The sequence below is a fragment of the Aethalodelphis obliquidens genome, unplaced genomic scaffold, assembly GCF_003676395.1.
Source record: "Aethalodelphis obliquidens isolate GAN/ISIS:26980383/991018 unplaced genomic scaffold, ASM367639v1 scaffold35, whole genome shotgun sequence".
NCBI lineage: Eukaryota > Metazoa > Chordata > Mammalia > Artiodactyla > Delphinidae > Aethalodelphis > Aethalodelphis obliquidens.
Window position 1 is genome coordinate 14,219,820 of NW_020837979.1, and position 27,686 is coordinate 14,247,505.

Below are 27,686 nucleotides of genomic sequence, written 5' to 3' on the forward strand. Positions count from 1 at the left end.
TCCCTTTGAATGCGGGGAAGAACCACTGCAGAAGACCTCCTCCCCCACCAAAAGCTGGAGACTGGGGCATTAGGGCCACTGAGGGAAAAGGGATGCTGGTGGAGACAAACGAGGCCGAGGTGTCTTCTCACATGGTGACAGCCTTACACTGGGCAGAGGACAAAGGTGAAGGCAAGAACCCACGGAGCTGAGCAAAGGAGAAAAATGTGGGCCAGGTAAAAGGGAATGTCCAGGAATGGGATGTAGATGAAGAGGCTGCGGGCTAGAAATGGCAGCAATGGCCAACATGCAGGCTGGGTGGGGGAAGCTGGGATGCTGGGGGGTGATGGGAAGAGGCAGGAGGGCAGAGAGTCCAGGAGGTAGAGACAGAGGTGCCTTCTGCCCAGGTCCATCCACCGCTGCACATACAGGAAGAATAACACACTACTTTTCAGTTCTTGTTTTTTAAAGATTTTTGTTTTGTTTTGTTTTGTTTTTTAAAAAAGCCTTAAGATCAGCTACTGGTTACATCTACAAAATGTAAAGTGCTGCTGTTACCAGTCACTTTACAGAACAGTCCAGAGTGGTCAAATATTGACCAATAAAGTTTCCTTTTTTTTTTCTTCTTCTTCTTCTGCATCATTACTACTCGATGAGTCACGTGACAGCCTGCATAGGTGAGTGGGCAGCTTAGTGGGCAGACTTGGTGACCAAGGAAAGAGGCTGGGCCTGGAGCACGGGGAGGGCCTGGTGGGCATGGAGAGTGGCTGGGAAGGAAGGGGGGGACGTCAGCAGAGCTGTGGGCACGGACCCCAGGGGGAGGGGCCGGGACAGGACGGGGGGCTGGCTGCCCATCTGGCCAGAGGAGGTGGCGGCAGCCTTCGCTGACAGGAAGGTAGCCGAGTGGAGAGCCAGCTGGGCCCGGGTCTCTGGCTTGGTGGTGAGGGAGAGGGGCTGGGCTTGCTCTGAGTGGGTGGCGGCCGGGGCAGCTGGGGAGGCCAAGGCCGTGGAGGGTGTGGCCGGCGAGTCCAGCATGCTGCCGTGGGAGGAGGCAGGACTGTCACAGGGCTTCTCAGGGGGCAGGTACTGGACACATGGCTTCTTGCTTTTGGAGGCCAGAGCACCTAGGGGAAATAAAAAAACCACACGGAAGAGTTAGCAGCTAGGAGCGCGGTGGGAGGCGGAGGTTGCCGAGGAAGCCCAGCTGCACACATCAACTCCGGAAACAAGAATGCGTACAGGGAGGGAAGTGAGAACCTGAAGTGATGGCTGTGGCTTTCAAGACACCTAGAGCACAGACAAGGGGCAATGCCCAAACGCCAACGACTCATTCAGAACCTGCCTGGAAGGAAAGTAGCTCAGCCTATCACATCTTCATCTTCCTGCTGAAATCTCATCATTCTGGGGATGGATCTCCACTCAATTTGCTTTAAGATCTTTGGTTTATGGTGCTGTCAGAGATAGTACAGCACCTGCTAAGCAACGTGGTATACAGTGGATTTTGCATCATATACATAGTTAACTTACATGGACTCCTATGGAGATGAATATGCAAATTATACAGATATTAGAAAGGTAGGAAAGGAGATGAAAAGAAAAGCAGGGTGATAAAAAGCACTTTAGGGGACTTCCCTGGCAGTCCAGGGGTCAGGACTTGGCGCTTTCACTGCTGTGGCCCTGGGTTTGATCCCTGGTCAGGGAACTAAGATCCCACAAGCTGGGTGGTGCAGCTCCCCCCTCCCCCCCGCCTAAAAAAAGCACTACAGATGGAACTAACAAGTTCTGCACTTGTCCTGGAGTGAGCATGAGATGGGAGGCTTGACTGAAATACTGGTCACCGTGTGAGCATCTCTCTGCTGGGTGTGATTCTGCTGTAAAAAGATACAGTATATATTTGTGGCACAAAGGGGGCACCCCCAATCCAAGTGAACAATTATTTCTGTTATTCGACCAAACAAACATTGGAAGAAAACCTGATTCTATTGGATTCACGGATAGGTGATATGTCCATCCCTAATGGGCTGCCTTCCTAAGGGAATTTCAAGGATCATTTCAGTGACATTCAGTTTTTACCTTATGCACTGATTTTAGAACCTAACCTCAAATAAGACACAACTCAACTGAATTGGAAAGAGCCTTCCAAGTGACAAAGTGCCGGACCATTTAACAAGCAGAGTGACTGGAAAAATCCCTTCACTTCTTCGAGCCTCTTAACAGATCATCTCCAAAAAGGGGATAATAATAACAGCCCCCTAAGTGTACATAAGGCCTTGAACATGGCAGCTATCATACGGCATTGTCACCGTGTCCGTCAGAGTCCCGGGTACAAAGTACCGGCGGGTGTAGCTGGGACAGGGAAAAGGAAGTACAGATGCAGGGCCCTCCTGTCCACTCACCGTCTGCCTCCTGGACTTGCTGCTGGGACTGGGTCTGGGACAGCTGCTTTTCTCGCTTCCTCTTCTTTTTCTTACCCTGAAAGATACAGTCAAAGGAAGAGGTAACCAGGCACAGAATAACCGGCTTTTCTGGGGGACTCCCAGCTATGAAGCGGGGAGACAGGATACTTCCTGCACTGGGCACCCAGATCACACTCCCCGCAGCAGCCTCACCAGGTGGCACAGTGAGCCTTCCTGGAACACTGCTTCCCTCCCCCACTGGATCCCTTCCCTCCAGCTCCGGTGGCCTGGCTTTCTTGGAAGGCCTCATTCTTTTCCTGCCCTTCAGGCTGATTTTTCCATTTCTCTTCCTAGAACCGTGTAAGGTTCCTGATCTTTTCTGAGGGGTCCCAGGTCTCACTGAAAATCTAATGCAGCTGGGAATTCCCCAGCTGTCCAGTGGTTAGGGACTCTGTGCTTTCACTGCCGAGGGCGTGGGTTCAATTGGGAAAAAACCCCAAATAAACCCCAAAAAACTAACGTAGCTATGCAGCCTTTTGGCACAAAAAAAGCAAGTAACAATATACATACAAAAACCTTCCCAGTTTCAGGGAGTCATCAGAAACGCAGGCAGCGGCTTACGCATCGGTCTCTGAGCCCCAGGCTGGCAACCCTTGGCTAGAGACACTGACCACAGAGCTAGCACACAGCTCACACTGCACCCTGAATTATGGAATTAAAGGCTGAGTCCACTTCCAATGGGACAGGCACAAATTTGATTCTGTCCCCAGGATACCAAACCATGGCCTTGTTGCCCTCCCGAGAACTAAAACGTCTTCCTTATTTCTAGAGAAATACAGACTTCTCCCTGGCCTCCCTGGAAGCTGACTCCGTTGACAGGGTCCTCTATCAATGGAGTCAGCTTCCTTTGCCCCTCTTCCTCGTGCAGAGGCTGCTCCTGGTGTCTGATGGGCACGTACGTAGTTGTCTCGGGCTGACCAGGTCGGGTAGAGCTGCGAATGAAGCTGCCGCTCCTTCCGGGCCAGTTCATAGTACTTGGCCTGTTCTTCTCGGGACAGGTTGTGCCACTGCGGGAGAGAGGACCAGCAACGACAGAGCGGTGAGCGTGGGGGACGCTGAGCCGCACAGCCTGGAGCATAAGGGCAGGCCTTACCTTTCTCCCCAGGATCTGGTTAATGGCTGCACTTTCCTTCAGGGTGCACTCGGCCACCACCTTGGCCCTCATCTCCTTCATATATAACATGAAGGCATTAAGAGGCTTCTTCACGTGGGGTTTCTTTTCTTCCTCTTTTTTCACTGTGACAGGTGATTTCCTGGGAAGTCATAAGGCTGTAGGTTAGCTGGTATCAGCTGTCATCCCTCGAGGAGGCTAAGGGCTGTCTGCCTCTGGGGAGGGGAGATGCTGTTGCTTGGACAATAATGTAAGTTGCCCGGGGTTGCTTTCAGAGCCTGAGCACCTAGCTCCTAGCCTCTGACAGACCTCCGGCCATATTCCAGGAAAGGACAACTTCCTGACAATGGAACAGAGGGTGGTGGTGAGAGCTGGGACGCACTGGCCCAGGTGAGAAAGAGGAGGGGGCAGGGCACTTTAGGCAGAAACGGAGAGAGGAGGTCTCCTCGGCTACGAGGCACCGACTTTGGCTTTCCTACTGTCTTTATGGCACAGTGGACAAAGCACAGGCCTTGGTGCTGGGCGCAGCTCTGCCACCGGTCAGCCATGTGACCTTGAGAATATTCTCCTTTCTGGGGCCTTACAATTTTCGAGTGTATGGGGGGCGGGGTGGGAGGGGGAGAAGGAAGCTAAAAGCTCTCTCAGGTTCTCTTTCAGCCTCAAAGTCCTGGTTGTAAAACCTTCCTTAATGGGAGAAGAGATGCACGGTGTCTCTGAGAGGATGGGAACTCCAGGGGTCAAAGGGAACAGTTCCCAAGGGAGAGGGTGTAGTTGAGGAAGCTGCCGGGCTGCCAGCTGTATGTCCCCAAGAAAGCAACCAATGGTACTCGCTGCTCAGAGACTGGCCACCCCCCATCAGGCTGCCTGTTACTCACGCGATCACGGCCGGGCTCAGGCTGGGGGGCGTCGGTTCCTGCTTGACGATGGGGGAGACGATAGCGGGGTGGGGGATCCCTGAGGTGGGCAGACCAGGATGGGCCGGAGCCACCATGTGAGGGGAGAACCGACTGGAAACCAGGCTATGTACCAGATGGAAACAAAGACAACGAGGGATTCAGGCAGAATGCTTGTCACCCACAGAGGATGTGGCGGGACCCCAGTCTTGATGGCGGAGGCGTGTAAACACCTCTGCTGGGGCAGTGTTGGAGCAACGGAAGGCCATGCACTGACCTCGACAGAACCGGTTTGGGAAACACCCAACAAACCTCCCTTCCCCCACAAGCATGCAGGTTTCCTATATCTGGTGCTAAAAGCAGGTAGGATGAAAAACACAAAAGAAGAGGCAGCGGGTCTGAGGCCAGAGTACACAGGGGGGAAAGAAGGGCTCAGGCTGTGGGCTGCACTTCTTTTGTCATTGGCGGTACCACTGTCAGGTAGATCGGCTACTGAGACAGAAATCCCCTTTCGCTGTTCCCCTCTCCTGACATCATTGCAGGAACAATTAATCTCCCAGCTTCAGAGTGATGTACTCAAAATGCTTCAGTGCCACAAAGCCCAGCCCAGCCTGTGAGGGGACGTGCAGGAGGGTTGAGTGTGAGGGCTTTGAAATGCTTCTCTTAGAGAGATGGGGCAAGAGTGGGCTGAGCCTATGGTCTCCATCCCCACCTTATCAGAGAGGAAGGAGGAAAGGTGAGCACCTGCCTCCTCGCTTACTGCCAAGAGAAAGCTGTGTAACGGTCAGAAATGGCAGGGATGCTGGTAGACAACCATTCCCTGCACTGCCACTTCCTGCTCACAGCTCCAGTCCCAGGACTCACCTGGACATTGAGGCATTCATGGCGAGCGCAGGGTAGGGGTGCCGGAAGCCGCCGGGAGGAAGGGAGTACATGGGCTGTCCTTGCCTATAAGGGCCAGGAGCAAGGAAATCTGGTTAGCAAATTGGCTAAAATGGGACTGTTCAGGACAGGGAAGGAGAGGCGGTTGGGAAGAAAGGATGATAAGTAAAGGCAGGAAGTAGGAAGGAAGAGTTGGGGGGACACTGCCCTGGGGAGAGCAGGGAGGTCTGAGTCCTGGGCTTTGGTGAGAGGGCTCTATGTGGGGGAAGGGGGGGGGCGTCTGTATACAGACCACCAGGACCGGCTGGAGGTACAGAAGTTAGAACTCAGCATAAGGAAGGAGGGAGGGTAAGAAAGGCTGTAAGTTTCCTTACTGTGGGACGAGCCAGCCGAGGGGATGGGGGATTTGCCCGACAGCTCCGGGAGACAGTGGGTAATACGGAGACAGCTCAGATGGGTGAGGGGGCCGGGGGATTCCTGCTTCCAAAGAGAGATGTGTCAGACAATTCCTTGGCCCTACATTAACACCTTAAAATAATATCAAACAGGAGGTTCCTTGCCCTATATTCCCAGGTGCCCTGGAGCTTGGAAGGCCCTTTCTTTTATTATCCCTGCCCTCTGTCACCAGTAACTTCCAGCTGCTCATACAGGCGTCGTCCAAGACACAGGCAGGAAATTTTGGACTGAGAGACCCAAGATATCCCCAGAGTCATCAGCTAGAAAAGCTGCCTCATTCATGGAAAGATAAACTTTGGATCTCTGTTCCACATTTGTCCTCCTTATTATCTGTAACTCGTAGTAGCTTGATGTCTCAAGAGAAGCTCCAAAAATGCTTTGACCCATGGAAACGCCATGGGAATTCTATGAAGACTCTGGCTCCCTCTGGGATGGAGTTTGGGTGAGCAAGTTAAAAACAAGAAGCCAACTCAGTCTACTGCTTTATAGCTATACTTATGTCTGGCTAGACTGTTTACTTCTATATGATCAGTTTGGGGCCTAGGTTTTGGTTTAAGGAGGCGCAGCCTGCAGCCGGCTAGACTTCAAAGTCAATGAGAAAGGAGATTTTTTTTTCCCCTTCCAGGTCATTCCAATCTTAAAGTTTTAAGACATTCTAACATAGAAGCAGCAGTGGCAGAGCAACGCCAAATGCTGTGGAGCCAGGCCCTGTGCATCATCTCATTTAATCTCCTTTCATCCTCACAATGACCCAGGGATGCAGAAGGGACACGCAAGGCACTGAGGAGCGAACTGAAAGGGCTAAACTTAGTGGGCAGGGTTAGAGACGACTGAGAGCTGGAGACATGGTTTGCACCCAGGTCTGTCCGATTCCAGGGCTGAAATACTCCCCGAGAAGAAAAGCCCGCCCTCACTGGAGCTGTGGAGCTGGTCCAGCCTGAGCAGGCCCTGACTCACCTGTCTTTGGATCGATCTCTGGGGAGAGGTGCGTGGGAGGGGAGCCGGGGGAGAAGTGGTCGTTGCTGTAGGTGATGAGGGGCGTCAACGGATGCATGTGGTGCGGGTGCTGAACAACAGGAACTTTATTAGACTGAAAGACAGAGAGAAAAAGACTAGGGACAGTTGCCAAGGAGGTGGAGAGTACGGGCAGACCTCAGAGCTACCGCAGGTTCCGTTTACTGCTTTATTTGCAGTAAAGCAAATCACACACACTTTTTGGTTTCCCGGTGCATACATCTGTTTTTTTTTTTAAAAAGAAATTTTTTCTTTTTTTGGCTGTGCTGCACGGCATGTGGGATCTTAGTTCCCTGACCAGGGATGGAATCTGCACCCCCTACAGTGGAAGAGCAGAGTCTTAACCACTGGACCGGCAGGGAAGTCCCTCCCAGTGCGTATAAAAGTTATGTTTACACTGCACTGTAGTCTGTTAAGTGTGCAATGGCATTATGTCTAAAAAAATATGCACATACCCTAATTAAAAATACTTCGTCAAAAGGTGCTATCATCTGAGCCTTCAGTGAGTTGTAATCTTTTTGCAATAGTGACATCAAAGATCAGTGATCACAGGTCAGCATAACAATTATAATAATAATGAATAAATTTGAAATATTGCGAGAATTACTGAAATGTGACCCAGAGACGCAAAGTGAGTAAAGGCTGTTGGAAAAATGATGCCGACAGACTTGCTGGATGCAAGATTGCTATAAACCTTCAATTCATAAAAAATGTAATATCTGCGAAGCACAGTAAAGTACAATACAACAAGATATGCCTGTAAAACCTATTGCGGTCTATACAGCAGAGAAAGAACCAACAGAATTAGAGAAGGGATTACATCCACCCTCCTACGTACCCTCTTCAAAACAGCCCACCATTACTCACTTCATGTGTACTGTGTGGTGCTAAATGCTACAGGCTGCTGAATTATGAACCGTGCTCTATGTAATCTCAGTGACTTTAGAACACACGCTTTCCTTTTCAGTTTTTTTTTTTTTCTTCTTTTTGGCTGCCTCGTGCAGCATGAGGGATCTTAGTTCCCCGACCAGGGATCAAACCCATGACCCCGGTAACAGAAGTGCAGTCTTAACCACTGGACCGCCAGGGAAGTCCCTCAACATACGCCTTCCAAATGAACTTCCTAGAAAGGGTAGCTCATAGGTTCACATCTGAGACTGGTAACAGAGCAGTGAGGGAACTGTCACCATCAGACCTCATATAACCAGTTGTCATGTTCAGGGTTTACAGATACCAACCAAGAGCACTTAAAACAGTTCTCCCTGGAGAGTCTCAAACACTCTGCTGACCTAATTATCACATTTCATTTACAATACCAGAGAGTGTAAGGAGTACATTTTACATAACTGTTAAGAAAGCAAAAACACTGGCATGTCACCAACATATCCTGCTTCAGAAACGTGAAAAAACGGAAAAACCTGTGTGTCCTGGAATTACTAAACAGAATTAATTTTTAATTGTCTTGACATAATCTGACTTAACAATAAAGATTTTTATTATAAAAATGGCTATCGGCCTTATTATAACCTAGCAAAAAAGCTATGATTATCTTCATTTGAGGAATGAGGAAACTGAGTGGGGAAAGATTAAGTGACTTAGCCTGAGCCACAGGGCCAGTAAGTGGTAGAACTGGATTCCTATCAGCCCTTAACGGCTCTAACAAACCAGGGTGTCTTCTCTTGCACTTCCTGGCACCTCAAGAGCCTAATCAAAACATCTGTCAGAGAAAGGACGGACACACATTTTTTCGGATAATAAGGTAAATGAGTTACAAGTGGAGAAGAGATTTATTAAAAAAGAGATTCGTAAACAGGATGATAATTTGGTGGCATCTCACGGGCCAGATTTCCAAACTTCTGTCTTCCCAGTTGAATGTTTCGTTTCATAGATTCCTGAGCCCTTCAGCCTTTTACTCAGTGCCCCTTGGGTACTCATCATGCAAGCAACTATATGTACATCTCCTAGGCGCTCGTGTGCTGACAGTAATCTTGCTCCATTTTCAGTAGGCTAAGCAGAGATGAGAGGCAGAGTCCTGGAGCAAGGCCTAGAACCCAGGGGCCCAGCTCTCAGACTCACAGAAGTGAGACCAAGGATGCAGATGGTTCATAAGCAAAACCACTAGGTGGCGCTGGCACACGGCTGGACCCTGCTGGTACCTCACCTTGAACAATTTCCTATGACCACCCTTAGTGGGCTCATTTGACGTTGCACAATAAATTCTAAAATTCTTTTCTTCTTACTGTTTTCACCTGTTCCCTCACTGGCTTTTGAAGAGGTCTCCACGTACATGAACATACCACACAAATAAGAGTATAAAAAAATTATTTTAAGGTCAGATTTCTAGGATCCTGATGCAACTCAATGATGCACTGAGGTTTCCCGGAAACAGCTTTGTCCAAAGGGTGATTTTTAGTATCAAAAAAGGAATAGAATTATTACTAAAGTGACAGTAAATGATAAAAAGAATTACACAAAATGATTACAATTTTTAAAAAACACATACATTCTATGATTCTAAAAAAAAGACTAGAGGCAGTTCCCTGGTGGTCCAGTGGTTAGGACTCAGTGCTTCACTACCATGGGCTGGGGTTCAATCCCTGGTTGGGGAACTAAGATCTCATCCCACCAGCAGTGCAGCACAGTGGAAGAAAAAACAAACAAACAAAAAGACTAGAAGCACACCAAGTAAACAGTAAGTATATTTGAGTGGTGGGACTACGGGTGGTTTTGTTCTTCTTATTTCCCTTTCTGTATTTCCCAATTTAATTATTACCTACTTAAAACTATACTTACGATGAACACAAATTTCCTAAGAAAGAAATACAAACTATATTATAAAACATTTAGAAAACACAATCACACACACACACACACACACACAAAAGCCAAAAAAACTCCAGAATCACACTAGCCTAACCCAGTCACTATTATCATTTTGGCATATCTCCATTCATTTAGACTTCTTGTACATCTGTTTTTCATTTATATCATTTATAGCTATCTTTTTTTTTAATTTAAAATTTCAGCTTTATTGAGGTATAACTGACAAATAAGATTGTTATATATTTAATGTGTACTATGTGATGATTGGATATATGTACATAGAGCCATCTTAAAATACTTAATAGTATTATTAGCACATGACTGGCCATGTGCTCTTGAGTTTGGCTTCATCAGAAACTGACAAACAGGACTAAAGGTCTGGAAGGCTCGGGTTCAAGATGGTGGAGTAGAAGGACATGTGCTCACTCCCTCTTGCGAGAGCACAGGAATCACAACTAACTGATGAACAATCATCGACAGGAAGACACTGGAACTCACCAAAAAAGATAACCCACATCCAAAGACAAAGTAGAAGTCACAATGAGACGGTAGGAGGGGCACAATCACAATAAAATCAAATCCCATAAGTGCTGGGTGGGTGACTCACAAACTAGAGAACATTTATACCATAGAAGTCCACCCACTGGAGTGAAGGTTCTGAGCCCCACGTCAGGCTTCCCAACCTGGAAGTCCGGCAACGGGAGGAGGAATTCCTAGAGAATCAGACTTTGAAGGCTAGAGGGATTTGATTGCAGGACTTGGACAGGACTGGGGGAAATAGAGACTCCACTCTTGGAGGGCACACACAAAGTAGTGTGCGCATCGGGACCCGGGGAAGGAGCAGTGACCCCACAGGAGACTGAACCAGACCTACCTGCTAGTGTTGGAGGGTCTCCTGCAGAGGCGGGGGGTGGCTGTGGCTCACCGTGGGAACAAGGACACTGGCAGCAGAAGTTCTGGGAAGTACTCCTTCACATAAGCCCTCCTGGAGTCTGCCATTAGCCTCACCAAAGAGCCTGTAGGCTCCAGTGCTGGGTCGCCTCAGGTCAAACAACCAACAGGGAGGAAACTCAGCCCCACCCATCAGCAGACAAGCAGATTAAAGTTTCACTGAGCTCTGCCCACCAGAGCAACACCCAGTTCTACCCACCACCAGTCCCTCCCATCAGGAAACATGTACAGCCCTCTTCGATAGCCTCATCCACCAGAGGGCAGACAGCAGAAGCAAGAAGAACTACAATCCTGCAGCCTGTGGAAGAAAAACCACATTCACACAAAGATAGACAAGATGAAAAGGCAGAGAGAGGGCTATGTACCAGATGAAGAAACAAGATAAAACCCCAGAGAAACAACTAAATGAAGTGGAGATAGGCAACCTTCCAGAAAAAGAATTCAGAATAATGATAGTGAAGATGATCCAGGACCTCGGAAAAAGAATGGAGGCAAAGATAGAGAAGATGCAAGAAATGCTTAACAAAGACCTAGAAGAATTAAAGAACAAAGAAACAGAGATGAACAATATAATAAATGAAGTAAAAAATACACTAGAAGGAATCAATAGCAGAAAACTGAGGCTGAAGAACGGATAAGTGACCCGGAAGACAGAATGGTGGAATTCACTGCTGTGGAACAGAATAAAGAAAAAAGAATGAAAAGAAACGAAAACAGCCTAAGAGACCTCTGGGACAACAATAAACGCAACAGCATTTGCATTATAGGGGTCCCAGAAGGAGAAGAGAGAAAGGACCTGAGAAAATATTTGAAGAGACTATAGTTGAAAACTTCCCTAACATGGGAAAGGAAATAGCCACCCAAGTCCAGGAAGTGCAGAGAATCCCATACAGGATAAACCCAAGGAGAAACACGCTGAGACACATAGTAATCAAATTGGCAAAAATTAAGGACAAAGAAAAATTATTGAAAGCAGCAAGGGAAAAATGACAAATAACATACAAGGGAACTCCCATAAGGTTAACAGCTGATTTCTCAGCAGAAACTCTACAAGCCAGAAGGGAGTGGCATGATATACTTAAAGTGATGAGAGGGAAGAATCTACAACCAAGATTACTCTACCCGGCAAGGATCTCATTCAGATTTGATGGAGAAATCAAAAGCTTTACAGACAAGCAAAAGCTAAGAGAATTCAGCACCACCAAACTAGCTCTACAACAAATGCTAAAGGAACTTCTCTAAGTGGGAAACACAAGAGAAGAAAAGGACCTACGAAAACAAACCCCAAACAATTAAGAAAATGGTAACAGGAACATACATATGGATAATTACCTTAAACGTGAATGGATTAAATGCTCCAACCAAAAGACACAGGCTGGCTGAATGGATACTAAAACAAGACCCATATATAAGCTGTCTACAAGAAACCCACTTCAGACCTAGGGACACATACAGACTGAAAGTGAGGGGATGGAAAAAGATATCCCAAGCTAATGGACATCTAAAGAAAGCTGGAGTAGCAATACTCATAGCAGATAAAATAGACTTTAAAATAATGTTACAAGAGACAAGGAAGGACACTACATAATGATCAAGGGATCAATCCAAGAAGAAGAGAGAACAATTATAAATATATATGCACCCAACATAGGAGCACCTCAATACATAAGGCAACAGCTAACAGCTCTAAAAGAGGAAATTGACAGAAACACAATAACAGTGGGGCACTTTAACACCTCACTTACACCAATGGACAGATCATCCAAACAGAAAATTAATAAAGAAACAGAAGCTTTAAATGACACAGTAGACCAGATAGATTTAGTTGATATTTATAGGACATTCCATCCCCAAACAGCAGATTACTTTCTTCTCAAGTGCGCACGGAACATTCTCCAGGATAGATCACATCTTGGGTCACAAAACAAGCCTCAGTAAATTTAAGAAAACTGAAATCATATCAAGCATCTTTTATGACCACAATGCTATGAGATCAGCAATCAATTATAGGGAAAAAAATGTAAAAAACACCAACACATGGAGGCTAAACATATGTTACTAAATAACCAAGAGATCACTGAAGAAATCAAAGAGGAACTCAAAAAATACCTAGAGACAAATGACAATGAAAACACAATGATCCAAAACCTATGGGATGCAGCAAAAGCAGTTCTAAGAGGGAAGTTTATAGCAATACAAGCCTACCTCAAGAAACAAGAAAAAAAAAAAAAAAAGAAACAAGAAAAACCTCAAATAAACAATCTAACCTTACACCTAAAGGAACTAGAGAAAGAAGAACAGACAAAACCCAAAGTTAGCAGAAGGAAAGAAATCATAAAGATCAGAGGAGAAATAAATGAAATAGAAACAAAGAAAACAATGGCAAAGATCAATAAAACTAAAAGCTGGTTCTTCAAGAAGATAAACAAGACTGATAAACCATTAGCCAGACTCATGAAGAAAAAGAGGGAGAGGACTCAAATCAATAAAATTAGAAATGAAAAAAGAGAAGTTATAGACACCACAGAAATACAAAGCATCATAAGACACTATTACAAGCAACTCTATGCCAGTAAAATGGAACCTGGAAGAAATGGACCAATTCTTAGAAAGGTATAACCTTCCAAGACTGAACCAGGAAGAAATAGAAAATATGAACAGACCAATCGTAAGTAATGAAATTGAAACTGTGATTAAAAATCTTCCAACAAACAAAAGTCCAGGACCAGATGGCTTCACAGGTGAATTCTATCAAACATTTAGAGAAGAGCTAACACCCCTCTTTCTCAAACTCTTCTAAAAAATGCAGAGGAAGGAACACTCCCAAACTCACTCTATGAGGCCACCATCACCCCGATACCAAAACCAGACAAAGATACTATAAAAAAAGAAAATTACAGACCAATATCACTGTTGAATATAGATGCAAAAATCCTCAACAAAATACTAGCAAACAGAATCCAACAACACATTAAAAGGTTTCATACACCATGATCAAGTGGGATTTATCCCAGGGATGCAAGGATTCTTCAATACAGGCAAATCAATCATGTGATACACCATATTAATAAATTGAAGAAGAAAAACCATATGATCATCTCAATAGACACAGAAAAAGCTTTGGACAAAATTCAACACCCATTTATGATAAAAAAACTCTCCAGAAAGTGGGCACAGAGGGAACCTACCTCACCATAATAAAGGCCATATATGACATACCTACAGCAAACATCATTCTCACTGGTGAAAAACTGAAAGCATTTCCTCTAAGATCACGAACAAGAAAAGGATGTCCAGTCTCGCCACTATTATTCAACATAGTTTTGGAAGTCCTAGCCATGGCAATCAGAGAAGAAAAAGAAAGGAAAGGAATACAAATTGGAAAAGAAGGAGTAAAACTGTCACTGTTTGCAGATGACATGATACTACACGTACAGAATCCTGAAGATACCACCAGAAAACTACTAGAGCTAATCAATGAATTTGGTAAAGTTGCAGGATACAAAATGAATGCACAGAAATCTCTTGCATTCCTGTACACTAATGATGAAAAATCTGAAAGAGAAATTAAAGAAACACTCCCATTCACAACTGCAACAAAAGGAATAAAATACCTAGGAATAAACCTACCTAGGGAGACAAAAGACCTGTATGCAGAAAACCATGAGACACTGATGAAAAAAATTAAAGATGATACAAACAGATGGAGAGATGTACCATGTTCTTGGATTGGAAGAATCAATATTGTGAAAATGACTATACTACCCAAAGCGATCTACAGATTCAATGCAATCCCTATGAAATTACCAATGGCATTTTTTACAGAACTAGAACAAAAAAATCTTAAAATTTGTATGGCGGCACAAAAGACCCTGAATAGCCAAAGCAGTCTTGAGGGAAAAAAAATGGAGCTGGAGGAATCGGACTCCCTGACTTCAGACTACACTACAAAGCTATAGTAATCAAGACAATATGGTACTGGCACAAGAACAGAAATATAGATCAATGGAACAGGATAGAAAGCCCAGAGGTAAACCCACGCACCTATGGTCAACTAATGTATGACAAAGGAGGCAAGGATACACAATGGAGAAAAGACAGTCTCTTCAAGAAGTGGTGCTGGGAAAACTGGACAGCTACATGTAAAAGAATGAAATTAGAACACACCCTAACACCATACACAAAAAGAAACTCAAAATGGATTAGAGACCTAAATGTAAGACCTGACACTATAAAACTCTTAGAGGAAAACATAGGAAGAACACTCTACGACATATATCACAGCAAGATCTTTTTTGATCCACCTCCTAGAGTAATGTAAATAAAAACAAAGACAAACAAATGGAACCTAATGAAACTTAAAAGCTTTTGCAAAGCAAACTACAAACAAGACGAAAAGACAACCTTCAGAATGGGAGAAAATATTTGCAAACGAATCAATGGACAAAGGATTAATCTCCAAAATATATAAACAGCTCACACAGCTCAATAGTAAAAAAACAAACAACCCAATCCAAAAATGGGCAAAAGACCCCAATAGATATTTCTGCAAAGAAGACATACAGATGGCTAAGAAGCACGTGAAAAGCTGCTCAAGATCACTAATTATTAGAGAAATGCAAATCAAAACTACAGTGAGGTATCACCTCACACCAGTTAGAATGGGCATCATCAGAAAATCTACACACAACAAATGCTGGACAGGGTATGGAGAAAAGGGAACCCTCTTTCACTGTTGGTGGGAATGTAAATTGATACAGCCAGTATGGAGAACAGTACAGAGGTTCCTTAAAAAACTAAAAATAGAATTACCATATGATCCAGCAATCCCACTACTGGGCATATACCCAGAGAAAACCATAATTCAAAAAGACACATGCACCCCAATGTTCATTACAGCACTATTTACAAGAGCCAGGTCATGCAAGCAAGCTCTATGCCCATTGACAGACGAATGGATAAAGAAGATGTGGTACATACATAAAATGGAATATTATTCAGCCATAAAAAGGAATGAAATTGGGTCATTTGTAGAGACGTGGATGGACCTAGTGACTGTCATACAGAGTGATGTAAGTCAGAAATAGAAAAGCAAATATCGTATATTAATGCATATATGTGGAACCTAGAAATATGGTACAGGTGAACTGGTTTGCGGGGCAGAAATTGAGACACAGATGTAGAGAACAAATGTATGGACACCAACGGGGGAAAGCGGCAGGGGGTGGTGGTGGTGGTGTGATGAATTGGGAGATTGGGATTGACATGTATACACTGATGTGTATAAAATGGATAACTAATAAGAACCTGCTGTATAAAAAAATAAAATAAAATTCAAAAAAAAAATAAAAGAAAAAACAAGGGAAGGGGTGTTGGGAAGATAGATGAAATAAACACAGCAAAATACTGACGGTTGTTAAGGCTAGGAGATGGGTACATGGGATTTCTTTGTACTGTCTGGTTTTGTATATGGTTGGAGAATTTTGCAATAAAATTTTTAAAAAGAAAAAAACAAAGAAACTGGCAAACAGCACCGAATGGGTGGAGAGTCAAGTACAAAGCAGAAATATGTGAGTTATATTTAAAATGCAGGTCTCCTCACTTTAACGCTCCGTGAGTCATTAGTATTGGATCCCATTAGGTGGCGTCATTTTCCAGAAAATGGACCGGAAGGTGGTGGGTTCTCAGAAAGAAAAAGGAAGGTAGACTTTTCCTTGGTCAGCCTGGGAAGATGAGGCCTCTGGGACTGATTAGCAAAAATCACTCCCTTTAGGGCTGACTCAGGCAAAGCTCTCCTAGGAGGCTACCCTCCCAAGAAAAGTTCCCGCTTTTTGCTCCTTCGCTGTCCCCAGGGGCAGGATGTCCAAAGCATAAACCCGGGCCAAGGGCAGGAATGTTGAGAACCAACACACACCTCTCAGTGGACAGCTTGCTCTGCAGTGCAAAGAGCACGCCCAACCCAGAGTACAGGTGTTCCCTGGGCAAGGTAGCCGAGTCCAGTTTTATCCAAAGAAGAGCATCTCAGAGCCACCTCGGACCTGAATCCTTCCAGCCCATCACGCAGACCCACCCCTTTCCCAGCTCAAGTGTTTCTTGTCTGTTTTGGTCTGTTTCTAGGGTTGGTCCAAGCCAAAGTTCTCCCTGAAACTCCTGGTCCTGAGGAAGCAATTCATCCTCTCTTCTACTGTTCATGACTTTCTTCCAAGTTCTAAGTAAAGCCCACGCACCACCACAGATGGACCAGCCACCTTTCCACAAACCGTCCTTCCGTGAGGCCCTGCCACTCTCCACCACCTGCTTCTCTCAGTAACTGGCTTGAGGCCTTCACAAAGCCACTTGCCCCGAGTGTTAATTCACTACCTCCTTTTCTTCCTGATCTGAATTTCAGCGATAAGAAGGATAACGTTTTTTAGATCAGGCAAAGAGGAGCCTTAATTCTGTGGGATCACCTACAAAGCAGACACAGACCACCCAACAGGCTGCCCAGAAAAGATCCTCAGAGGTGCACCGGGTTGCTAACTGTACCTGACTTTATATGTTTAAGAAATATGCTCGGGGCTTCCCTGGTGGCACAGTGGTTGAGAATCCGCCTGCCAATGCAAGGGACACGGGTTCGAGCCCTGGTCTAGGAAGATCCCACATGCCGCGGAGCAACTGGGCCCGTGAGCCACAACTACTGAGCCTGCGCACCTGGAGCCTGTGCTCCGCAACAAGAGAGGCCGCGACAGTGAGAGGCCCGCGCACCGCGATGAAGAGTGGCCCCCGCTTGCCGCAACTAGAGAAAGCCCTTGCACAGAAACGAAGACCCAACACAGCCAAAAATAAAAAATAAATTAATTAAAAAAAATGCTCTATCCACAATCAATCGTTTGTTTAGTGATTGAGAAAACCTTCTCTTTTAGCGGGCCAGAACTGTTTTTTCAAGTGATTATGCGCTCAAACGCAGGACTTGGGGGATAAAGGAAACTGGTTTGTTCCTAGAATACCAGTCCAGTCATAGCGGTGGATTTATAATATAAGCAGGGGCAAACAGGAACTTAATTAAAGTTGAGGGAAAAAACTCCCAATTCTCTCTGTGTGCACACACACACCACTCTCTAACAAATACTACTTTAAAGGCGAAATGTAAGCTCTTTGCCAATTCTGTCATCGTATCCTATTAAAGAAAGGAAATTTGAACATACATCTGCTATACAGAATTTGAGAGAAATGGAAATTCACCCTTTTATTTATTGGGTAGATGTTTGTGGAGACTGTCTACACAGCAGGGACCGAGTTGGGCAGTCAAAGGGCTGGAGGCCAACAAGCAGAGGCGGAAAGAACCTGGGTCTCTGACGACATGGCTGGATTGCTGATCTAATTGGCCCTGCAGAAAATACGGATCACAGGTATTTATGCTGCATCAACTATGTGCCAGGCACAGTTCTAGGTCTCGTGAACGCACTAGAGAATCTTGTCTTTTTAGACAAAAATACCTATCCTTGCATTAGGTACATTCTAATTGGACAGACAGACAGACAATAAGCCAAATAAATAAATAACTAACATATTAGATAGTGATAAATGTTAAGGAGAAAAATAAAGTCAGGGACGGCAGATAAGAAGCGAGGCAGGCGTGGCTTATAAGTTACACACGCTGACCAGGGAAGGCCTCAATGAGAAAATGACTTCTGAATGAATACACGAAGGCAGTGGAGTGAGATGTGTGGGCGTGAGAGGGAAGGGCGTTTTGGCAGAAGGCACCCAGCGCATTGGCTCCGAGGTGGGCAGGATGCTCCCTGTGTTTGAGGAAGCCAGTGGACTGGAGCGCAGAGAAGAAAATGACAGGATGAGAGTCTATATTAACGTACTAACAAATATTCTCTGAGCTCCTCACAGGCAGCAAGCAGTAAGCTGAAGGCTCTGAAAGATGTGAAGATAAACCAGGGTCTCTGTAGGGCAGCAGCAGAGAGAAAACGCTGCAAGGAATTAGAAGGTGCTTTAGGTCCTTCTTGGAAGCAGTGGTACATTTCTGAGGTCTTTGCAAATTGGACTGGGCACAAAATTCTTGGTATAAATCTTTCCTTATCAAGACTCTCCCTCTTCTACTGTTTGCTGGCATTAAAGGCAGCAAAAGAGAATCCTGAGTTTACCTTTATTTTTGTTCCTTTGACACTGGCCTTTTCCTTCCTGCATAGATGCTTGTAGGGGAAAAAAAACAAATTAAACCCTTACAGTTCAGACTGTTGCAAGGACATGTCTAGGTAAATGTCAACTTTCATTTACTTTGTAGAATTCAGGTGAGTGCTTTCAAGCTATACGCTTGAGGGTTTTTATTTATTTACCTGTTTTTTTATTTTTTGGACATGCCGCGCAGCATGTGGGACCTTAGTTCCCCGACCAGGGATGGAATCCATGCCCCCTGCAGTGGAAGCACCGAGTCTTAACCACTGGACTGCCAGGGAAGTCCCTAGTTGTTTTTTTTTTTTTTTTTTTTATGGTACGCGGGCCTCTCACTGCTGTGGCCTCTCCCGTTGCGGAGCACAGGCTCCGGACACGCAGGCTCAGCGGCCATGGCTCACAGGCCCAGCCGCTCCGCGGCATGTGGGATCTTCCTGGACCGGGGCAGGAACCCGTGTCCCCTGCATCGGCAGGCAGACTCTTGACCACTGCGCCACCAGGGAAGCCCCCTAGTTTTTGTTTTTAAAGCCCAGTTTCACTTTCTTATTGCCCACTGCCGTTTTTATTGGTTGTGTGGTCTCTTCTTCAGGAACACTATTTGTAGACTGGTTTTTAGCTTCTGTCCTCTATCATCATCTTTTTCATCTGTGTCATCAGTGCACAGACTTGACTTGCCACGATGTCCATTCTGCTCTTCACTAAGAGTAATGAGCTGGGAGACACAAGTAAGGTTTCCCAAAAGCTAAATCTCAGTAGCAGAAACTAATAAAGGAATGATGGAGGTCGATAATCTTCAATGCCTGCCATGAATCATGGGTGCAAGTTTGATGAGAAACAGGGCATTTAGGTAACTTCAAAGCCTCTCCCTACAGAGCACTTATTAATTACAAAGGGAAAGAATAACCTCACAGAGGAAACACATGTCAGACACCACCTTAATCAAACGATCAAAGCCAGCATCACCAACTTTGGGACAAATGGACAATAAATAAATAAGAACAAATGGACATCGGACTCCCGACGTGATGCACGGAGAGGTGCACATCAGTGTGGTGGTGTTCTTGCCAAAAAAGCACAACCTGAATCTAACCATGAGGAAACCTCAGAGAAACCCAAATGGAGGGACATTCTACAAAATAGCTGGTCTGTACTTCTCCAAAGATGTCAAGGTCAGGAAAGAGAAAGGCTAAGGAACTCTGCGAGATTAAGGGAGACTAGAGGACTGGCAACGAAATGTAACCTGTGATCCTGGGTTGAACTGTGGACCAAGAAACACATACAGCTTAACAGACACTACTGGGACATTTACTGAAATCTGAATATATATTGTGGGTTAGGTAATATGAAATGTTAATTTCTTGATTTTGATAACTGTGCTGTGGTCATTGTAAGATACTGTCTTTCTTCTTAAGAAATACATCTGAAGTATTTAGGGGTAAAGGGGTATTAGGGGTAAATGTTTCCAACTTACTGGCAAATTGTTAAGAAAAACTCATATATACTGCATGTGTCTGTGTGTGTGTGTGTGAGAGAGAGAGAGAGAGAGAGAGAGAGGGAGAGGGAGGGAGTGGAGGGTGGGCAAGGGATGGGGCAAAAATCTCTGAATCTAGATAAAAAGTATATGGGAGTTCATTGTATTATTCTTGCAATTTTTCTGAAAGTTTAAACTTATATCCAAATAAAAAGTGAATACTGTGTAGTAGGAATCGAAATCAGCACTGGAGGCAGAAAGGAGCAGCAACGGGCTATGTGATGAGTTTTGGGGTCTTCACAGGTATATTTATAAGATGGAGAAACTATACAATTTAAAAAGGGAAACTTCGATGAATGTTTTTAATTGAGAACTGGCATGCTGAGCAAAGTCAGGCTTCTCAGCTCTCAGCTCAGCTACTTCTTTGGAGCAGTGAGACAGTCACCCTTTAGGAGGGCTTCCAGGCCCTGCCTTCCATTAGCCATTGGATGCAAAGCTCTGCGCCTTGCTTCTGAGTGTGGCCCAAAGCTTAGTGCTAAAACAGGGTGTTCACTATGGTTAAAAGAAGTATTCAGTCATCATCTAGAAAGCAAGTTACAGGTGTGCACACACACAGACAAGAGACTGAAATAAAATGCTTGTGGGTTGTGGGATTACAGGTCTTTTTCTGCGTACTTTTGCATTTTCCCAAGTGTTCTACACACACATGCATTACTTTTCTGGTTTCAAAAACGATTTAATTAGGGACTTCCCTGATGGTTCAGTAGTTAAGACTCCATGCTTCCAACACAGGGGGTGCAGGTTCGATCCTTGGTCGGGGAACTAAGACCCCACATGCCATACAGTGTGGTCAAAAAATTAAAAAAAAAAAAAAGATTTTATTAAAAATCCTGAACGAGAAGAGGAATTGGACTCAGAGGCAGAGAGGGGTTCAAAAGTGGGCATCTACCTTTCCCCAGATCACTGATTTTCCATCCATTCACAAATGCTTCCTGAGTACCTATGCTGTGCCAGGCATGACAGGTGCTAGGTAAACAGACGTGAACAAAAGAGTTGAGAGTCCTATCTTTGGGTTGGTTATACTCTGGAAGCGCGTATGTTTGTTTTGTGTGGTTGGGCACAGCGTTCCGGGGAGAGGGTGGAGGGAATGACACGGAGCAGGCACGTGGGCCACGGTGAGGGATCAGGGTAACAGTCTACACTCAAGGATACTTAGTTTTTAGAGCTTGTTTCAAAGACATAAAAATTCAAGTGGTAATAACACGTAATTCCATCCCCACCCTGGCCCAGTTACGGCTTATTTATACACATATCCCTGACAGGCAGCTTCGACATGACTCACTGCATCTCTCCAAGTATGCAGGCTGTTTCCTCCATTTGCCCTTCTCCCAGGGCCAAACTCATCTCAAAATATTTTGCTTATGATTCCAAAAGGAATTCCATAATCCAGTGTTTTCATTTTTCTAATAAAAAAAGCCAGCTGGGCTTCCCTGGTGGCGCAGTGGTTGAGAGTCCGCCTGCCGATGCAGAGGACACGGGTTCGTGCCCCGGTCCGGGAAGATCCCACATGCCGCGGAGCGGCTGGGCCCGTGAGCCATGGCCGCTGAGCCTGCACGTCCGGAGCCTGTGCTCCGCAACGGGAGAGGCCACAACAGCGACAGGCCCGCGTACCGCAAAAAAAAAAAAAAAAAAAGCCAGCATCCAAACCTCCGACTACTTCCGGTAACCTGCTTCTCTGCTTACGCCTGCAGCCTACAGAATCCGGCATCTAATAAACTGGGATGGTCTCTGGCCCCTCCTTCCCTTTTGCCTCTGATATGGGCTGAGGGAATATCAGATTCTCAATTCTGGCTGCCCCTTAGAATCTTCCAGGGAGCTTAGAAAACTAAGATACCAGCCCCACCCCAGACCAGTTAAATCATATCCTTGAGAGAGCAGATGCTAAATTCTCCAGGCTTATTACCTCCGTTACCTTTGCAGTGTGTCTGTTTGATCTGGCACCTAATAATTCGAGCCTTCATCACCTCTTAGTCTGCTAAATGAACAGTATTTTAATTGTTCTTTCCCTCTCTTCATCAAAGCAGTGCTAGTGGTGGTGGTGGTGATAGTAGCAAGCTAGCCACCACTGAGTCTTATTCTGTGCAAGTTACAATTCTAAACTCATTACAATGCGTGGCCTCATTTTCACACAACGCTGAGGTCAAGTCCTCTTCTAATTCCTGTTTTATAGATGAGGAAACCAAGGCAAAGAGAGATGAGGTAATTTCCTGCAGCTGCACAAGTAGGAAGAGGTGGAGGTGGGATTCAAGCCCACTTTATTAAACAACCTCCAACACACAGGCATCTCAGGTCTGGCTCCTACATACACATACACACGTGTCTCTCAGAAGTTAGAATGAGAAGCCCTGACTTGAAAATGGAGAACGGCGGTCTTCTCCCAGTCTACAGAATTTCAAGTAAATGTTAAGGTTTTCTCCCATGAATGTTCTTTAAGTTTTTGAGGTCTGTTTATCTATATTAGAGTGCAGAGTATAATAATATACAACTTACTAGAAAAGTATCCATTTTGCTGTCTACCATGTAATGTATCCACTGTTCCCGGTTTTCCACTCTCAGACAAAACATGAGCCCCTGCTCCACCGCAGTCCTGAGATCATATCCGTATAACACACATCTGCAGTGGCTGTAGGTTTGCCTGGCAGTGGGAACTATGGGTAGAGAACCTTGTTAAGAGCTTAGGGATTTCATATATTTTCATGCCACTTACAATGAGATAATAAGTGAGGATGAGTAGCTGATTTATTTAAGAAAAAGAATCCAGAAAGAAAATGGAAGCTTAGAGAGGGCAAAAAAACCCTTGATAATGTCTATTAATACAGTCTCCCGGAGCCAGTGAAAGAATTATAGGAAGCAGAGGGTTGAGAAAAAGTTGGGCAAATGACTAGACTAGGTATCAGATGGCAAATGGATCGGGGATGGAGGTGGAAGGTCTAGCTCTTGCGTGAAGTTGGGCGGTGAACGTTAGAAGGGAAATAAGATGATGCATCACAGGAGGTGGAGGGCCATACACAGGCTTTTTATTTCATTTTTCAGAGCTGGATTGCTCTGCAACAGGGAGGATGGGAAACTCAAAGAGTCCGTGTGTTAATTTTAAAGAGAATTCACTTCCTCTCAATGTAAATGAAGATTTTAGAAGATACGAAGACAGTATGTGAAGGATACTGGCTGGGGGATGCCACAGGATGGGTGGGGTGCGAGCAAAGATTTGAAACAGAGACAGCTGTGCTGGGAGGGGACAAGCCAACTTTGTTGGGGGGTGGGGGTGGGGGTTGGGATGCCATGTCCTCCACAATGACTGACCACTAGAGGGCGCCTGTACCTCGCACTCGGCCATCCCAAGCTGTCCTGGAATCTGGAGGGCCACAGGCCCTACAGGCTACTCAGGACTTGGTGACTGGCCACAGACATCTCAGGGCAGCCTGCACAGGACGGCTGGCCCTGTTGCTCGCTGGTTTCTCCTAGAGATTGTGAAACAGCAATCCCCACGTGTCTCCCCAGTGGATGGCTGTGACGGTCACCTCAGAACTACACATGACATTGCTTTGTGAACTACCAAGGGCTCTGCCACTGTAAGCTGGTCTCACGATTCCTGGAAATCATACGGGCTCACTGTGCCATTATGTATCTCTCTATGTATACCTTCCTTCTCCTCAACTAGGCTCTAAGCTTTTAACGAAAAAGGGCTATGAGGATATCTTACAACGTCCTGAAGGAGATGAAATACTATGTCTGGATTTGCTTGAAAACAACCCAGTGTGGCTGAAGGGAACCACTGAAATTTGCCCTAATAAAGTTTTAGAAGCATCATGTATTCCCAGGTCTCCCTGTCTGTAAAATGGATGAGTCACACCAGCTGGGGTTCCTTCTAACTGAACCCTCTGTGTTTCTGAGATCCACTGCACAGGGGACAACATCAGTTAGCTTGTGGGGCACGTGGGTTGCCCCAAGCTCTTAAGAAAGTCCAGGAAAAGGAGGTGCAGGGTCCCGGCTGGGAACATCTCCTGTCCTAACGATTTCAGTCTGTTGCAAGCCCAGGTGAGGAGACCTGTCAGATCCCATTTCTCTTCCTCCCGGGACACTCCAGACCTTCCTTTGTGGCTGTGTTGCCTCGGACCTTGGCAGGAAGGCCTCAGTTGCCCCTCGGGATTTTTGTTTGCCTATGTTTTAATTTAATTCTTTTCTCTAACATCCTTTATAGAAGAGCCTCTTCAAGTGTCGCCATGCAGCTCTGCAGGAGAATCGGGGGCTGCTGACCGAGCTCCAGCGGGAGAGAAAGGAGAGAATGGAGAACGCCGCTGCTCAGGTGGAGGGGCGGCAGGGGAGGACGGGGGTCACCAGCCAGGGGCAGCGCTGGCGTTTCCGATCGCACAACATCCTGGGTGGTATGAGCGCGTGCCGAGGTGGCAGTGATGGGGGCGTGCACGGGCAACACCCTAACTGCTGTGCCCCTGACTCGTTCGGCTCACACACTTGGGGCAATACTTGCTAGAACTGCGGGAAGGTGGAGGCAGGGACATGGGACAAGACAGCGAGTGTCCCTTCCATGCTTTAAGGAGAAACGGACTTACCAAGTGTGCTGGGGACGGTGACCTGGTATCCTTGACCGTGGCGCTGGCGGGGACATCGAGGAGGGGCCATTTCATCTGCAGGTACTGCACAGGGGACAGAAAAGAATGCAGCTGGTGAGCGGGGGCCTCTCGTGCACCCCAAGTGAGCAGGGAGGCGCTCTGTGGTGTGGGGGTACGACCGTGGCTTATTTTACCTGCACGCTCCTTACTGTGTCAATGGCCAGAGATCAGAAGAGTGTAGAGCATACATTTGACAACCACTACTGCCACCAGCCCCTCCGTCATTCTGGGGTAAAAACACGACAGCACAACTGACCAAAGTATTCAAAGACCCTATTGGTGAGGGTCTTTAGCGGTGGGACAAGCAAGGCGCATCAAGGGACCCAGGGCTCCCAGATGGTGATCCTGCCTGTTCATCTCCATCTCTTACAGCAGCACACACAACACTCCCCAGGAAATAAACAGCCTCTCCAGAACTATCTGGTGAATGAATGAATAAAAACCATCTGCCTGACACTTCCAGGGTCACGACTAATATCTGTGCATATTCAAGATGTGGACCTTTACTTCGTTGTAGTGTTTCTCGATCTTGAAAAGATTTTCCAGTACCCTACCCTCTCCCATGTATTACTGCAAAAAAACCAAACCAAACAATAAATCCCCGACACGCACACACACTGTCTTTAAACGAAAAGCCTCTCCTCAACCCCAGCATGGCAGAGTGTTGGGCAAGAGTCTGGGAGAGAATGGGTGGAGAGGCAGTGACGGGTTCTGGAGTTGAGAGTTCACAGGTTCAGGTTCTCACTCTGCCGATTATGCTGCGTGACCCTGGGTAAGTGTCTCAACAACTCTGAGCCTCAGTTACTTCATCCATAAAGCAAGGCGATTATCACTAACTTTACACGTTGTTAGAAGGATTAGGGACAATGTCTGGTATTGAACACAGTGCTGTGCACGTGGAAGACATTTGATAAATGGAAGCTATTATTTTCATAAGCAAACCATTAGTCTTTGCCAGGAGCAAAATACACATGTTGTCCGAGTGTCAACACTGATATGGTGCTTCTGGGCAGCAGACCAGCCATGCAGCCTCTTTGCAGAATTCTTGAGGCCACTTTGAAAATTCGAGCTCTAATAGAACGTGGTGGCTCCAGGAAGAGTTTCCCAAGGAGACAGAAAGAAGTCTTTGAATCATCCCTTGCTCTGGTCATTCAATTTCAGGGGAGGGGGAGAAAATCATGATTTGGCCTTGAGCTCTGAGCACAGGTCAGGAAAGGAGGATGGGCAGTGCCCCTTTCCTCTCCATCAACCACAAAAATTGACTGAGAGGGCAGGGGCTGGGCTTTCCAAAAGGTATCCACAGGCGGGAATAATAACCCAAGGACACAACTGCCAAGGGCCCGCGAGTGGCAGAAAGAGCAGCTGGGATGGGCCAGGGATGCCTGGCCATGGGAGGTGGGAATGAATAAAGACTGCTCCACTCGGGACCCTCTGGTGCCCTGCCCCTCCCCCCAACCGAATGTCATCTCTATCCCTGTGCTTTGCTGATCCTATCTGCTTCCTTCCTTCACACCCTCACTCACCTATTTCCCTTCCCAGGAGCCTACACTTCCTAGATGAACTAACCGCAATTTAAAAGCCTTTGGCAAGTTAATAGCACTGGACAAACATCGGTCTAGTGAGTTAAACTCATTTCCTCAGTGAACAACAACATTTGTGCTACGGTGGCAGTTTTCAAAGCAGACTTACACACGTAAACCAGTTTAACCTCCACAGCATCCCTGCTACGACAAGTCACGGTGACTGTCCTGATTTTCCGACGAGCTAATGGAGGTAACTTCAAGGTGAATGACTTGCCCACGTTATGAGGAGTTGGAGCTGAGGTCTCTTGACTTCCAATCCCACACTCTTCACCACAACACGAGTCATAAAGCTTTTCATAACACTGTCCTCTTGAATATTCCACGGCCCCCCACAGCCTTTGCTCTGATGGCCTTTTCTCTCTCCTTTTCTGTCTCGCACAGGGCTGGCCACCCAGAAGCTGGATGAATACATACACGGCCATGTTCTCCTGTAGGGACACTTGAGGTGGCTGGAGCTTACTCACCCTCGAGTGCTAACCATCACACTCATTTCTCTACAAGCAGTATCAGGTGCTAAAGAGAAGCGTTCCAAATTTACCCCTCGCCACGTGAAGCACAAAAGAAGTGTTCCTAAAATCCATCAACTCTATCAGCATCTGATTCCCTATTTAGAGTCACAAAGGTCCACACTGAACACTTCTTCACTCTTGGTGCTTACCGGGAATGTTTCTTAGACCACGTCAGGGTGGCCCAGAGAAATCGATCTGAATCCTGGTTTGGGCCAGTGCTGCAGTTTTGTGTCTTTAAGAATACTACCCGCTGACCTTATGGGCTGTTAGACATAGCAGGCTTGTAGGGTGCCTGCACCGAGTTTCTCAACCGTGGCGCTATTGACATTTTGGGCTAGAGAATTCTTTGTCGTGGGGCTGTCCTGTGCATCTTAGGATGTTTGCCAGCATACCTGGCTTTACCTCCTAGAATCCCTGCCAGTAGCTCCCACTCTCCGGCCCAGTTGTGATTAGCAAAGATGTCTCCAGACTTTGCTAAATATCTCCTGGAGGGGCAAAACTGCCTCCCCAGTGAGAACCACTGCTCTAGTGGTTGAGGAGCTGGTACCCACTATACTCTAAGATGCATGAGGGTCCACATGCCTTGGTACTGGGGCGATCAATGTACAAACATACATATAAACACATACACACACGCATAATAAGGGTTTTTAGTAGTAGCTACTATTTATGATTGTCTATCATGTGCTTGGTGGTTACGTACCCCCCAA

At 46.0% G+C, this 27,686-nt stretch overlaps 1 protein-coding gene across 1 annotated transcript in view; it reads right to left on the bottom strand.

Annotated features, from left to right (window-relative positions):
- Nucleotides 1–617: 617 nt before the first annotated feature.
- Nucleotides 618–27,686, bottom strand: part of TCF7L1 (transcription factor 7 like 1) — a 158,861-nt gene continuing 131,792 nt past the window's right edge. The window contains exons 4-12 of the mRNA XM_027129208.1: nt 24,825–24,908; nt 6,735–6,867; nt 5,696–5,798; nt 5,304–5,387; nt 4,422–4,565; nt 3,529–3,688; nt 3,335–3,442; nt 2,376–2,451; nt 618–1,103 (exon numbers count right to left, since the gene is read on the bottom strand). Coding sequence (XP_026985009.1) covers nt 670–1,103; nt 2,376–2,451; nt 3,335–3,442; nt 3,529–3,688; nt 4,422–4,565; nt 5,304–5,387; nt 5,696–5,798; nt 6,735–6,867; nt 24,825–24,908 — 1,326 coding nt within the window. The 3' untranslated portion in view covers nt 618–669. The remainder of the gene's footprint in view (nt 1,104–2,375; nt 2,452–3,334; nt 3,443–3,528; nt 3,689–4,421; nt 4,566–5,303; nt 5,388–5,695; nt 5,799–6,734; nt 6,868–24,824; nt 24,909–27,686) is intronic.